The sequence below is a fragment of the Tachypleus tridentatus genome, chromosome 8 (assembly GCF_004210375.1).
Source record: "Tachypleus tridentatus isolate NWPU-2018 chromosome 8, ASM421037v1, whole genome shotgun sequence".
Lineage (NCBI taxonomy): Eukaryota > Metazoa > Arthropoda > Merostomata > Xiphosura > Limulidae > Tachypleus > Tachypleus tridentatus.
Genome location: NC_134832.1, coordinates 26,611,597 through 26,626,056, shown reverse-complemented (window position 1 = coordinate 26,626,056; position 14,460 = coordinate 26,611,597). Strand labels below are relative to the sequence as shown.

The window sequence follows — 14,460 nt, the reverse complement described above, 5'->3', positions numbered from 1 at the left end:
AGAGAAGCTAAAAAAAAAAGTTGTAATATTTAAGTGAGAACTAAAAACAAAAATAAATTTTATGAAAACAAGATCGATAAAGAAGTTTTAGATGTAAAGAGGGATCACAACAAGATTAAAGAGCTATGGATAGACATGAATAAAGTATGAAGAGAGTGTAGAAAATAGCATCATGAGAGAACAAAATACCCAGAAAACAAATTCATAAAAGCAGTCAGTAAACAAGCTATGTCTCTTTATGCATCTACTCCAGAAATTCAATCTAACACACCATCTGCTACAAAATAAGGAAAAGAAGAAAATATTTGCTTTATCCCTATTACCACTATTACTGTGCCATATGCTACTGCAGGACCTTCCTCAATTAAACCAGCCATTTCACTATCAAATCTTGCTCTACAATTTAACTGATCTATTCAACAACATTGCCCAATTGGGAAACCATTGATGAAATGGTTCTATGTGAAGTATATCAGGTTCAGTTCAAAATTATTTCCAAGCTGTACAAGTAGGATCGCATTTAAATTATTAAGTAACCTTGCAGCTGAGAACCGTAACTAGTATAAAACAATAGTGGTTGCATTATGAAACAGGTTTAGAGTAACACACCAGAAGAAAGTATTCAGATCAAAATTCCTGAAATGGGAAACAGAGAGAAGAAAATGTCATAATTAGGATAAAACAAAGTAGACGTTTGGAAGGCCATAGGTTGCAATGAAAAGAATATAGTTTACAGAATACAGAAGGACATGTGGTCAAAGCTAAAGGCTATCCATTGTCTTTGGAAGTAACTTGGTGAGAGACCATCCAACTAGGTAATTTTAGAAAAATTTATCTGTGAAAGGCAAGATGCTAAAGAACCCATGGTTCTTGTTGAAACCATTTCCAAAAAAACATCAAGCATGGACTGGTCAGAGAAATCAACCAACCATCTAACTAGAGAGAACTCCCACAGTGACAGGACTGACAAAAGGGCATCCCATCTGGATACCATAACCCTCAGACAAGAAAATAAAAAAAAGACTCGTGAGTCGACAGTTTAGTTAACTGTTCTACGTGTGTTTTAGGATTATTCAAGGGATTTCACAACCAAGAAAGGAGACATTGTTAGAAGCCATATTTTTAATGTTTTAATTTAGATATTTGGTAGAAGGAGCTCACCAATTTGATGACGTCAAAAATCTATTAACTTTAGGTCAGAAATAGGCAGATAATATGGAAAAGATGGGGGCTCACTGACACTTTCAAGCATTGTAAGGCGTGTTTTTTTTTCGGGGGAGCTAGTTATTAGAAGAAATTATGAGTACTGTATGTTGCCTCTAATATACACAGAGTAAAAATCATTAAAGCAAACAGAGCCCAGTGCTCTGAATGTCAAAGTGAAGAAATTCAACCAAGCGCGGGTAAACGGCGGGAGTAACTATGACTCTCGGTGGGCTCGCCGACCATCATACGTCCAAAGGCAGGGGCAGTCAGCTCCAGACAAAGGAAGGAAAACCTTTCAAACCGTAGCGAGGACTCACCGAATTCGCTAGCTATCTGGGTGCCCGGTCGGAGGTTGCAGCCCTACCCTGTATTAGCATTTTGTAGGGACTGACCTACCCTACATCAGAGCTGGTTGTAATAAATATGGAAAGTTATTTTAATGATAAAAGCTATGGTTTGGCGTTCGTGGGGTGCCAGGGCGACGGCCAAACCCATGCTACTTGGCACCGCCCGGGGATGGTAGCTTCCGAGCGATTCCCCGGCGTCGAGGGAGAGGAAAGCCTAAGATCCGGAATAGAGGTATTGAATGAAACCTATTCCAACGAGCAGACACATATCCAAGGTGTTTTGTTTGCAACGAGTCAGACTGCCAGGGGAGGCAGATGCCGAACCACAGAGGTGGACGGCCTAAGTTATGAATCCTCTGAAAATGAGGAACTAGTGTCTTTAAACAGCCGAACCACAGAGGTGGACGGCTTAAGTTACAGTCCCACTGCCATCAAGGGACAAAGGACAAATTTACCGAATTGTGACAAGGAATTGACGGAAAGGGTAGGGAGGACAGTATTTGTTAACCTACCCTGCAAAAATAAGATTTTGGCTTGTGACCAGTGCCCACTCGAGTTCACGGGTTTTCCTAAATTTGCAGACCATCTAGCAAATATTCATAACTCGGTGACACAAGCGAGATGTATGTTTTGTGGTAAAGACGATAGCCACCATCATGCTATCGCATGTCATATACCGAAATGTCCGTACCGGCGTTCCGTGGCGTTCGCCAATCAGTCTTCCAGCTTCGGCTGTGAAGTCTGCGGCCTGAGATTTAAAACCCAATCAGGCGTGTCTCAGCATAAGAGACACAAACATCCAAGGATAAGGAATGCCGAGCGCATTCAAATGTCTGGAGTTCGGACGCCGTCGGAGCGCCCGCGCCAGGTAGTCTGGTCCGAGGAAGAAATACGAACCCTCCGAGAGATGGTAGTAGTATACTCGGGCCAAAAGAACATCAAAACTCCAAAACAGATCTCTGACAAACGCCGAGATCTCAATAAACAGAAACTGCCCGTCTGCACTGCTTCACACACCATCAAGAGTCGTGGAGATCCTGCTGTCGTCGTTCAGCACAAGGAGCTCGACTGGGAAGGGATTAATATCCCTGACCGGAGTTCTAAGTTCTGTTCGTACATATGTCAGCTGAGAGATCAGAAGGGACTCGACGAAGCAACCTGGCAGGAGGTCGAAGTTGTGACCAAAACATGGGTTGACGAGATCGCCCATTCTCAGACAACCTGGAGAAACGAGAGAACTTCGACGCAGGCTCTTAAAGTCATTAATCCTGCTCGAAGGCCATACAAGAGGCGGTTCCACAGAGTAGAACGCTTTAAAAGGTTCCAGAAAATGTTCGATTTCGAACGAAAACGCCTAGCTGAGGAGATATTAGACGGCCGGGATGCTGTCAGATGTCCACTCAGTAAAGATCAGGTGAAAGACTATTACGATCAGGTCTACGGTGTTGCTAATAATAACGTCAATTTTGACGGCTGTCCACTTCCACCTAGGGCAGACAACACTAATATTCTGGAACCGATAACATCTTCCGAAGTGAGTCTGGCACTTCGAGGCATGAAGAGAGGGGCTCCCGGTCCCGATAAGATCACTCTTCCTTTCTTACTCTACCGCCTTAAGTATGGTATCGACGCCTCCTTGGCAAGTCTGTACAACATCTGGTTATTCACAGGCCGCATTCCCGAATGCATGAAGGTCAATAAGTCGGTGCTCCTTCCGAAAGGATCGAGTAATCTGCACGAGGTCAAAAACTGGAGACCTATCACGATATCCTCTATCGTGCTTAGGTTATATTCCAGGATTATGGCCCGTCGCCTCGAGCAGGCCAGGTCGTGCAGATAAATCCCAGACAGCGTGGTTTTATTCCTCAAGCGGGTTGCAGAGACAACATCTTTCTGCTCCGTTCCATCATGAGGAAAGCCAAGCAACATGGGACTCTGGCTATGGCCTTTTTAGACCTGTGTAAAGCCTTTGATACGGTTGGCCACGAACATCTTCTAGCCAGCCTTGCCAGATTTCATGTCCACCCGCATTTCGTCCGACTTGTGGGTGACATGTATCAAGATGGTGTAACGACTTTTAGGGTTGGTATCGAGAATACCAAACCTATTCGCCTCCTCAGAGGCGTTAAACAAGGGGACCCCATGCCCCTTATTTTGTTCAACATTGCCCTGGATCCTCTCATCCGTAAGATCGAAGAGGTTGGCCGAGGCATATCGCTAAACAAGAAGCTGGATCCAGTTTCTACTTTGGCGTATGCTGATGATATGGCAGTGCTGGCTAAAGATCATGCTAGCTTACAGGAAATGTTGGACACGGTGAACGACTACTGTTTGGGTAACGGCCTCTCACTGAACATCTCGAAGAGTGCCGGAATGCTGATTAGGGGGTCCAGTAAGACCTTTACCGTCAATAATTGTTCTCCTTGGACAGTTAATGGCGAAGGACTCCCGATGATCGGACCCGAACAATCCTACCGTTACCTAGGGGCCAATGTCTGTCCATGGACCGGGGTGTACAGCGAGCCTGTACTTCCTCTCCTCGAGAAGTGGATAGATAACATCTCGAGGGTACCGCTAAAGCCACACCAACGGGTTGAGATTCTCAACCGATTTGCGGTACCCCCGGCTTCTTTACCAACTCGAATTGGGAGCATCGAGTGGTAAGTTATTAAAGGAATTGGACACTTTAATTAAAAAGGCCGTGAAGAGCTGGTGTCATCTTCCGCCTTGCACGACCGACGGGTTACTCTATTCCCGTTATAAAGACAGTGGCCTAGCACTTGTCAAGTTGGAAAGTCTGGTTCCAACTCTTAAGATCAAGACATGTTTAAGACATGTCCATTCATCGGACAAAACAATTAGATATATAGCCCAAACTGAGAAAGTACTCGATAACATCCAAAGCATTGCCTTAAAGGCGGGACTTCCGATCCCAAAGCCCGAACAGTCTTCTGGAACATATCATTCTAATTGGAGAGATATGGAAAGGAAGCGCTGGGAAGGTCTTGCCCTGCAAGGGCACGGTGTAAGTCTCTTCAAAGGTTCAAGATCTGCCAACCACTGGTTACCTAAACCGGTGGGTATGAAGGACCACCACTGGGTGAAGTGTCTTGCTTTAAGGGCAAATGTATATCCCACAAGGGAAGCCCTCAGTCGAGGGAACCTGAGAACTAATAAAGACGTTGCGAAATGCCGGGGTTGCTCTGCCCCGAGAGAGACCATATGTCATCTAAGTGGTCAGTGTCCTAAATTAAAATCTATGAGGACACGGCGTAACAACAAGATCTGTGACCATCTAATAAAAGAATGTGTAAGTAAAGGATGGAAAGTTATCGTAGAACCCACCATTGAGACAGGCAATGGTGAGCGTCGGAGACCGGATCTGATCTTCCATCGTGAGGAAAAAGCGGTGGTTGTTGATGTGACGGTCCGATACGAACTCATGTATAGCTCCCTAGAGGAAGCGTATAATTCCAAGGTCGCCCGCTATGAAGAGCTCGCACCACAAATTAAAGATCTAACTGGTGCAACTTCTATTGTTTTCCACGGTTTATCAATTGGTGCCCGCGGTGCCTGGTATCCGAGAAACACGGAAGTACTGGCGGACCTGGATATAAGATCTAAATATTTTGAAGAGTTCTTGTGCCGACGTGCGATGCTTTACACCCTAGATGTATTGTGGAAGGCGAACAATGAAAAACACCTCTCCCGGTAAGGCAATTACCGCCCACAACACATGACGAAATTTAAACAGCCTCTTGTCGTTAGACCAATGTAGGTATAATGTGCAAATGAATTGATCTTTATGCGTCCTCACTATCGGCATCTGTCGATATCGTCGACCCTGACGTAAAATTGGGTAATTGTAAAATATCGATAGCCAAATGCCTCGTCATCTAATTAGTGACGCGCATGAATGGATTAACGAGATTCCCACTGTCCCTATCTACTATCTAGCGAAACCACAGCCAACGGTATTAACACTTAACAGAATACCACAATTTTTTTAAATATAAAAGTCCTGCAAGTCACTGTGTGCCGTTCGTTTTAATACTAATTTCTTTTTCTTAACAGCTTGTAGCAAGCAGGGTTTAGAATCAGGTGTGGTTTTCCCTAGTTGTTGATAGAGAAAAGAGGATAGTTTAAGGTCATAGGGTAAGGGGCTTCAGCCCACCTAGCTACACACTGTGCACGCTACTGTTTCTGGCAGTATATAAAAGACAAGTTTACATTTTACATAAAATTGATGAACCATTCAGTACTGAATGTAGGGTAATGAATAAATTAATGAGAATTCTGTGAACTATTTAACGAGTTCATGAATTCAGTGTCAGAAACATTGTTCAGTGTTAGGGAAAGATTGATCAAGTCTATTTATTCAGTTATTCGAACGACTAAAGAGAAATTTCTATTAGATTTTATTTTGTGAATTTAGGCCTACTAGTTGTGTCTAAGTAACAACAGCTTGTAGCAAACGTAATAAATGAAATTGATTTGTTATTATTACACAGCCTGGACTTTACATTATTTTCAACAGATCCAATAAGACTCGCCCAAAACTAGAACACGTAAAAACACTTTATCAGGCAAGGATCTCCGGTTTTACAGTAAAACGTAAATATATAAAACATAATATTCTTTTAATTCAAAATTCAGGTACTGTAGCGTTGCCAGCATCAAATGCACGTGGATGCATACGTGCGAAGCATTGATAGGGGTGGGGGCAAGTCATTATAACAAGCGAAAATAAAATTTGAATGAACGAATGGGAAGATATTACTCCGGTATTTCTTTATATTTTGTGCTTATACATTAAATGTTTATATATTTTAAAAAATCGTGAAAATGATGTGGATGCTCGAGATACAAGAACACCTGGTAATTTCACAAGTAATGTTTCAAGAAAGTGAGAGTATTTATAAAAAAAGATTTTAAACAATTCCACGAGATATTTTTAACCAGTGTACAAGCAACACCAGTTCTATACTCACAGAGTCGACCGAAACTGCAGCTAAAACGTTTCTTTAGTTTTTGGATACGTGAAATCGTCGTTTTTCTCTCTCTCATGCTGACATCTACATAAAACAAAAACAAGTATGGATTAAACTGTGTTAAGAAATGAACTATAAGTGTATATCAAACATTGAAAACTTTCCTTTGTTTTCAATTAAAATCATTATATCATTTTAAAATCCCTTTATGTTAAAGGTGTATCTAATTTAATTAAATGATTATTGCTAAACGATAAGGATGTGAACTTAAGTACAAAACCATCAACTAGCAAAACAAACATTCTTAACTACAAATAACTCGATTTGAAAGATAACGACAAACAAAACACAAGCGCGTAAACCTTTCAATGGTTCATTACGTAAGTTTGAACCATAAAAGTAAATTTGTTTGTTATGAATTTCTTGCAGAGCTACACGATCTCTCTCCGCACTAGCCGTCCATAAATTATCAGTAGAAGACAAGAGGGAAAGCAGCTAGTTATCACCACCAATCGCCAACTTTTGATCTACTCTTTTACCAACGAATAGTTGGACTGACTGTCACATTATAATCCTCCACCGGCTGTTTGGTGTGACGAGGATTCAAACCCGCGACCTTTGAGTGCCCCAACCACCTAGCCATGACGGGCTCTGTAAAAAAAATTGTCAACGATTTAACACCACAAATCATAGTTAGATGTCCATTAAGTAGACATAATGCTTTATGGGTAAACAGGTTTGTTTTTTGAATTTCGGGCAAAGCTACACGAGAGCTATCTGCGTTAGCCATCTCTAATTTAGTAAAGTAAGACTAGAGAAAAGGCAGCTAATCATCACAACCCACCACCAACTCTTGGACTACGCTTTCATCAACAAAAAGTGGGATTGACTGTTGTTACATTATAACCCCCTCACGGCTGAAAGGGCGAGCATGTTTGGTATGATGGGGATTCGAACCCGCAACCTTCAGATTACGAATCGAGTACTTTAACCACCTGGCCATGCTGAGCCATTGGGTAAATAAATAATTGTCTATTTTGTGATACATGGGCGTTGTCTTTCAACCACACCCCAAAGAGTGCAAATAATTTTGTTCAACGTTATTGTAAATTTGCTGATGACATGCAAAAATAGAGGATAATTATCGTACAAAGAAGGGTATCACTATGCTGTTATTGACAACAGAAGCCAGACGAAACACTTTAGAATTGAGTAATCATAACAACAAATGTTTTGAAGCTACAGAAAGGAAATACATTATCATAACATGAATGTAGCCACCCACACGAACTCTTTTCATATCAACAGTTCAAAAACAAAATCATTTAACGTTCTTTTAGTAATTCTACTTCTTCAAATTGGCAGAGATAGCCTAGCTGCTTTGTGCTATAAAAACACCAAATCAACCAACCAACTTCTGCAACATTTGTTCAAACTAACCGCTACTGTTTCCGAGATCTCTGAGTAAGATGTATTAATTTTTTACTTTAATTAAAAAAATATCGGTCATGCTATATGTTGAATGTTGTTACCTTTTAGTTTTATTAATATATTTTATTACAAAGATGTTTTTAACCTGACGATGACCGAAGAAGGTCGAAACGTTGTTCGCTCTTCTATGTAAAATATTTTCTCAACCCAAACGAGCCGTTTTTGCATATAAATTTCTCAACAAGTGGGTTTCTCGACATCAATGATAGCGTAATTTCAGTACAAGTTTCACCGTGTCCTATTGCAACTATAGAGGATAATTATCGTACAAAGAAGGACATGACTATGCTGTTATTGACGACAGAGGCCAAACGAAACACATCAGACCAAATGGCACTGCATGCTATCGTGTGTATACACTTTAAAATTGAGTAATCATACAACAAATATGTTTTGTTAATTTTAGATACTTTTGTTTTCAACGCGTAACAATGATAGTGACATTAAAAGGAGACACATATACACTAGCTGACCATTTTATTATGACCCTTATTTTCAATACACCACATTTTGTTTTTTTTCTTTCCTTTGTTGCATTTGAAAAGCTCGCTAAACAGACATTAGATTTCGGTTCTAGATAATAAATCACAGATTTTTATAATATACAAGTAACAATCAAACTAAATATTTATTAACGTTTCTTTCATTCCGTATATTTATATATTTTATATTCACGCCTTTTAATGAAAGAACTACGATAAAACGCGAGAGGTATGGTTCCAAACGAAACATTAAACTTCATGAATATAATTTTAGATAAGTGTATTACGAAGACAACTGTAGCTTTTAATTAATGTATTCTAATTTTCGCTTTAACGTATACAGTTATGCAAGCTACATTTTAAGTACAGAGGGCAACAATAAACAACATATAATTGAAAATTATCCTACAACTTACATAGAAATATGCATCATTTTCTAAGGTGCGAACTGTAATAACAGGATTTATTCCTTTTTATATAGATAAAAATGAATGATTCACTGTATTCTCGTACAAAACTCGCCTATCTAAATAGGATATGCATAAAAAAACTAAGTGCAAAAAACAACGGCGAGTCGTAACCTTATGGTTACTTTGTCTTTAATTTTGCAAGCCGTTTTTAATTGTTTGTTTGTTTGTTTTGGAATTTCGCACAAAGCTACTCGAGGGCTATCTGTGCTAGCCGTCCCTAATTTAGCAGTGTAAGACTAGAGGGAAGGCAGCTAGTCATCACCACCCACCGCCAACTCTTGGGCTACTCTTTTGCCAACGAATAGTGGGATTGACCGTCACATTATAACGCCCCCACGGCTGAAAGGGCGAGCATGTTTGGCGCGACGGGGATGCGAACCCGCGACCCTCAGATTACGAGTCGAACGCCTTAACACGCTTGGCCATGACGGGCCAAGCCGTTTTTAATTTAGCAATGAAAGATTAGTGGAAAGGCTGATAGTAAACGCCACCCAACATTAATTATAATGTTCACAGGGCTGAAAGGGAGAGGTTATTTGGTGTGACAGGGATTCGAAACCGCGATCCGAAGATTATTAGTCGAATGCCCTGACCACCATATCATGCAGGTCCCTAATAGTCAGTACGACGGATTGTGTCCTAGAGTTCATGGAACGCGAACCATGAATGAATAATCATGGTCAATACTTTGTGTGGATTATAAGAGTGATGATCAATTCTCATTATTATATTAGAGTAGCCCAAGAGATAACAGTAAGCTCTGTTAACCATCTCGATTATCAGTTCAAAATCAGGGAAGGCTGACGTAAACAGCTTTTATGTAGCTTTGTGGGAATGTATTAAATAACGAACAGTAAAATATAACAAAGACACAAAATCATTAAAATATAAATTGACCAGGAAAGTGTTATATTGTGACGTTCTAAGTATCCTAAATACCTTATTCATCGCTAAATACTGGCTTCTCGTAAACAAACTGTAGTAATGATACATGGTTTGTTTTGAATTTTACTCAAAGCTACACGAGGGCTATCTTCGCTAATCGTCCCTAATTTAGCAGTGTAAGACTGTAGGGAAGGCAGCTAGTCATCACCACCCACCGCCAACTCTTTGGCTACTATTTTTAACAATTTTGCTACAATTTTCTAAATTACATAACTTCATACATTTATAATAATAATACTCAGTTGTTTTTTATGTCCTGCTCACGTATCTTTATTATTTGTGTGTGTGTTCTTACAGAAAAGCCACATGGGGCTATCTGCTGAGTTCATCTAGGGGAATCGAACCTCTGATTGTATAGTTTTAAATCCGTAGAGTTATCTTTATTATTTGTGTGTGTGTTCTTACAGAAAAGCCACATGGGGCTATCTGCTGAGTTCATCTAGGGGAATCGAACCTCTGATTGTATAGTTTTAAATCCGTAGAGTTACCGCTGTATCAGCGGGGAACCCTTTATTATCTAAATGCGCATGTGAATATAAATATACTCTATTAGATATTTTGTACGGTAAAGTTTAGTTCCAATTAAAGCACAAAATGAACACAAATTAGTGAGTTAATTTATCTCTTTATTGAATGTACTTATTAGTACTTAATACAGTATTAATGAATTTGTTTGTTTATTTGAAATTAAGCCCTTTGTGTAGCTATTTAGCGGTGCGAGTCCGCAGACATGCCGTTGTGCCATTGGGGGGGGGGGAGGCAAGTATTAATGAATGTTAGGCCTAAGACAAAGACTCGTAGATTTCAGTGTCTGCGGTTAAATTCTTTTGTATTATTCCAGAAATCTTGTTTTTAGAAAACTATTGTTACAATAAAAGATACTGACTATTTTAACCGCAATTGTTTCGCGATTTCCGACAGTACACCAATAAAGCATTTAAGAAGAGAACTGTGAAAAGACAAGTTCGCGAAAAATGATAAAAATAACATAAGCTGACATAAACATATTTTGTTGCTTAGAAAGAAAATAACAAATTAATAAACAGGCTTCACGTATATTCAAGCGAAGTCCAGACAGTCATTTAGTATTTTCAACATGGACACCATAGGTCAGAAGTTCTTATAAGGTTCAGGTTTATCCATTCATAACAAAAGAATAAAAACACAGTTGAATAGAGGGCAGTCAACTAGTCATCTGCGAATGACTTCAGACCTTAGGATCCTCAGCCTGGAACTGTAATTACAGGGTTTTAAAAACTAGTGAAACTGAAAGTACATAACATTATCTACAGATTCATCTTAAATGTATATTTACAGAAACGCTCTAGGACACTTTTGATCAGATAAAGCAAAATTACTAATGTTTTGTACTGATTTTGTTAATTCCGCATGACTACTTAAAATTATAAAATGGTCAGTTTCGCTTTCATTGTGATGTATCTTTCTACACATAGGACTTTGCGTTTTTTTTCAATCGAGTGTTTCCGAGGACCTACTACAAGGAACATTTTGACGACTGCGCTCTCGTCTCTAAAATGGCGAAAGCAGTCTTATCTTTTTTTGTAACTTTCCCTTGTGTTAACTAATTACAACCTATTTTCTTAACTAGACAAACATATCCCCGCATGCGTAATAACGTTATTCCCACAACACGTTATTAAAACCGTAGTTTCTGAAACAAAGAAAAAAAAAGGTTCCGGTATTATCTTATTGTCTTAGAGTTTATATATGTATAAATTAATGCATTATTCATCATATACATAGTGTTTTGAAGAAACAATAGCCCCAGTATATATAATAAATTTTAATACAACCGCTTCGAACAGCTAACTTATCGTTAACGATAAACAGGCACAAATTATGAATTATGCATGGTATTTTACCAGAAGACATCACATGAAATTATCAAGAACATACGCGTTACACAATACGATAACCAAGTGATGACGAACAAACAGGTGATAAACGTTAACGTGTAGTTTAAACATTAATTTTATTTATTTTTGTTCAAACGAGTCTCGTTGCGGTTTGCCATTTAAAGCATGCTGCGAAGAGAGAATCTACTCCAAATGGGCATAAATTGTTTGTACATCATATGGATCACACATTAACACACTTAACAAACATTCTATATTACGTGTACGTATATAGTCTTAGCAAACGTTCTATATTACGTGTACTTATATAGTCTTAACAAACGTTCTATATCACGTGTACTTATATAGTCTTAACAAACGTTCTATATCACGTGTACTTATATAGTCTTAACAAACGTTCTATATTACGTGTACTTATATAGTCTTAAACATTCTGTATTATGTGTACTTATTCGCTCCAGTCGACAAGAATATTGAATATTTTTCTTAAAGACAACCAGTTTTTGACGATTACGAATATTTTCAGTATGAATTTCATAATGTCACGTCACACTTTCTACTTTAAAAGGAAGCACGTTTTGTTAGTTTTGATATTGTACACACCTTGTAAACATATATTATAAACTTATAAGTATCGCACAAGACTTTACATGTTATAATCTAGCCTATTTTGTGGTATAATTTTAGTGAGCACTGGCCCACAACAGATAAATGTGGCTAAATGTTAATGAACATTTTTAGATGAAATCACATTAAGGACTTGTTAAGAATAACGTGCTTCAACCCATTCCAGACTAACCGGGATGCCTTATTACTGTATCATATAAACCGCGAGAGCGGCACGTTAAACCATAGTATCCTCTCAATATTTCGCCCAATACATGTTAATACTACAGTTTCGTCCGAGCTGATAAAAGTCTTGCACTTAACACCCAACACCACAACGATTAATCACGTCAAACCGTACTTTAAAACCAGCATAAACAAGTCATTAGATAAAACTTTGAGTAATAAAACCACGAATTTAGCTACATATATACAACACTAGTCTAATTAGAAATACGCAAATCCTTAATAACCACGCTCATAGAAGTTTTGGAACGAAATCATCTAGAAGTTATAAAGGAATAATATTATAAAAAAACAACTTAGATTTTGAAATTCATTATTGAATATCGAAGTACACGTCACACGTTTCGAATAAAACAAACCACATGCAAATCATACATACTACAAAATTATTACAAAACAGTCAAAATTAAACGGTAATGTAAGAACGTATTCCTTAACTTGTTTTAAAATGGTTTCCTTTAACTCCATTTATAAACACGTGTTTTCTGCCGTTATTCGTTATGATACGTTTTAAAGAACTGTAGATTTACGATAATTAGTTATCGTACATAAGCCACAGTGTTGCAAGCTTTAATGATTTGACATGGCTATGAAAGGTTATTTACGTATATTTATCGGTTTCGTCCAAGACAATTTCGTTAGAAAACCAAGTTATGGATAGGTTTTACAAGAATGTTATAAATTATTAACAAAGTGTACTTTAATGGGAAATCAATTTGTTTGCTTGTTTTAGAGCAAAGCCACGTTGAGCTACCTGGCGGCCTTTAACCTCCCTTTCAAGGAAACAATAAGGCATATATCCGCTTACGAAACAGAAAAGTTAATCCTAATTACTCTCCTTTTGGTACTTAACTTGAATCTGACAGTGTTCCTCACAACATTCAATATAAATATCAATAATTAATGTAACAAATAACCCTACACCAACATAGAGTTTTAACTGTCTCACTGCAAGTTTTAACAATTCTGAAATGACATGAAAGTGTCCCAAAGTCTACAAGTGCTAACTCTTTTCTTTTTCTCTTTCGTGCATCTACAAATATTCACAAATTATAAGCTTACATCTTTTTCACCTTGACAGTAATAGAAACTGAAATTATTCGTTATTCCTTTTTATAAATTAGTCATAATTATAGTGACATTACTGCAAGTACACTAAAAGTAAAATAAGCTCAGCCAAAACTTCAAAGTAAAGATTGTTCCAAAATTTAACTACTGCAAACAAAACCCCTTTTTAATGAATTATTCAGAATCGATCAGCATTCGATTTTCTGCACGGTCTTGTCAATAGAAGTTTCACTTTTCTTTTTTAATAAACTACACACGTTCTAAATGAAACATCTTCCCTTTCTTTCTTGCACGAATACAACCTCTGCTGGATAATTCCCTCGACGTCTTGAAGAAACCAAGAGTTTAACGTTCCAAATATATTGAATTTCCGATTATATCTCTCACAAACAGTTGAGCTAAAATGCATTTTATCAATAATCCATTAAATACTTTGTGTTACATTGGCTTTGAAATCACATCTACTAAACCTTTTAATAACGAAATAAAAGTATCACGGTTATTTTCATGCTAAAGTACGTTTGGTTAGACAGACCGCACGTTGATCAAGCATATATTATCGTTTTCGTTCTATGTCAGTGGTTTAGAAGTAATTCAGGAAATTGCAGGTTTTAAGTCGTAACTCATTGACTATAATACGCATTAGCCTATTTTTACATTCATCAATCTATGATTTAGGCCTAATGTGAGCTTCGCGAGACGTAAGCTCGGTTTGCTCTCTTAGATTAAGG

General features: G+C 38.2%; 1 protein-coding gene across 1 annotated transcript in view; it reads right to left on the bottom strand.

Annotated features, from left to right (window-relative positions):
* Positions 1-14,460, bottom strand: part of LOC143222022 (cyclin-dependent kinase 14-like) — a 141,147-nt gene that overhangs the window by 101,492 nt on the left and 25,195 nt on the right. Inside the window, exon 2 of the mRNA XM_076447834.1 lies at positions 6,545-6,628. Coding sequence (XP_076303949.1) covers positions 6,545-6,628 — 84 coding nt within the window. The remainder of the gene's footprint in view (positions 1-6,544; positions 6,629-14,460) is intronic.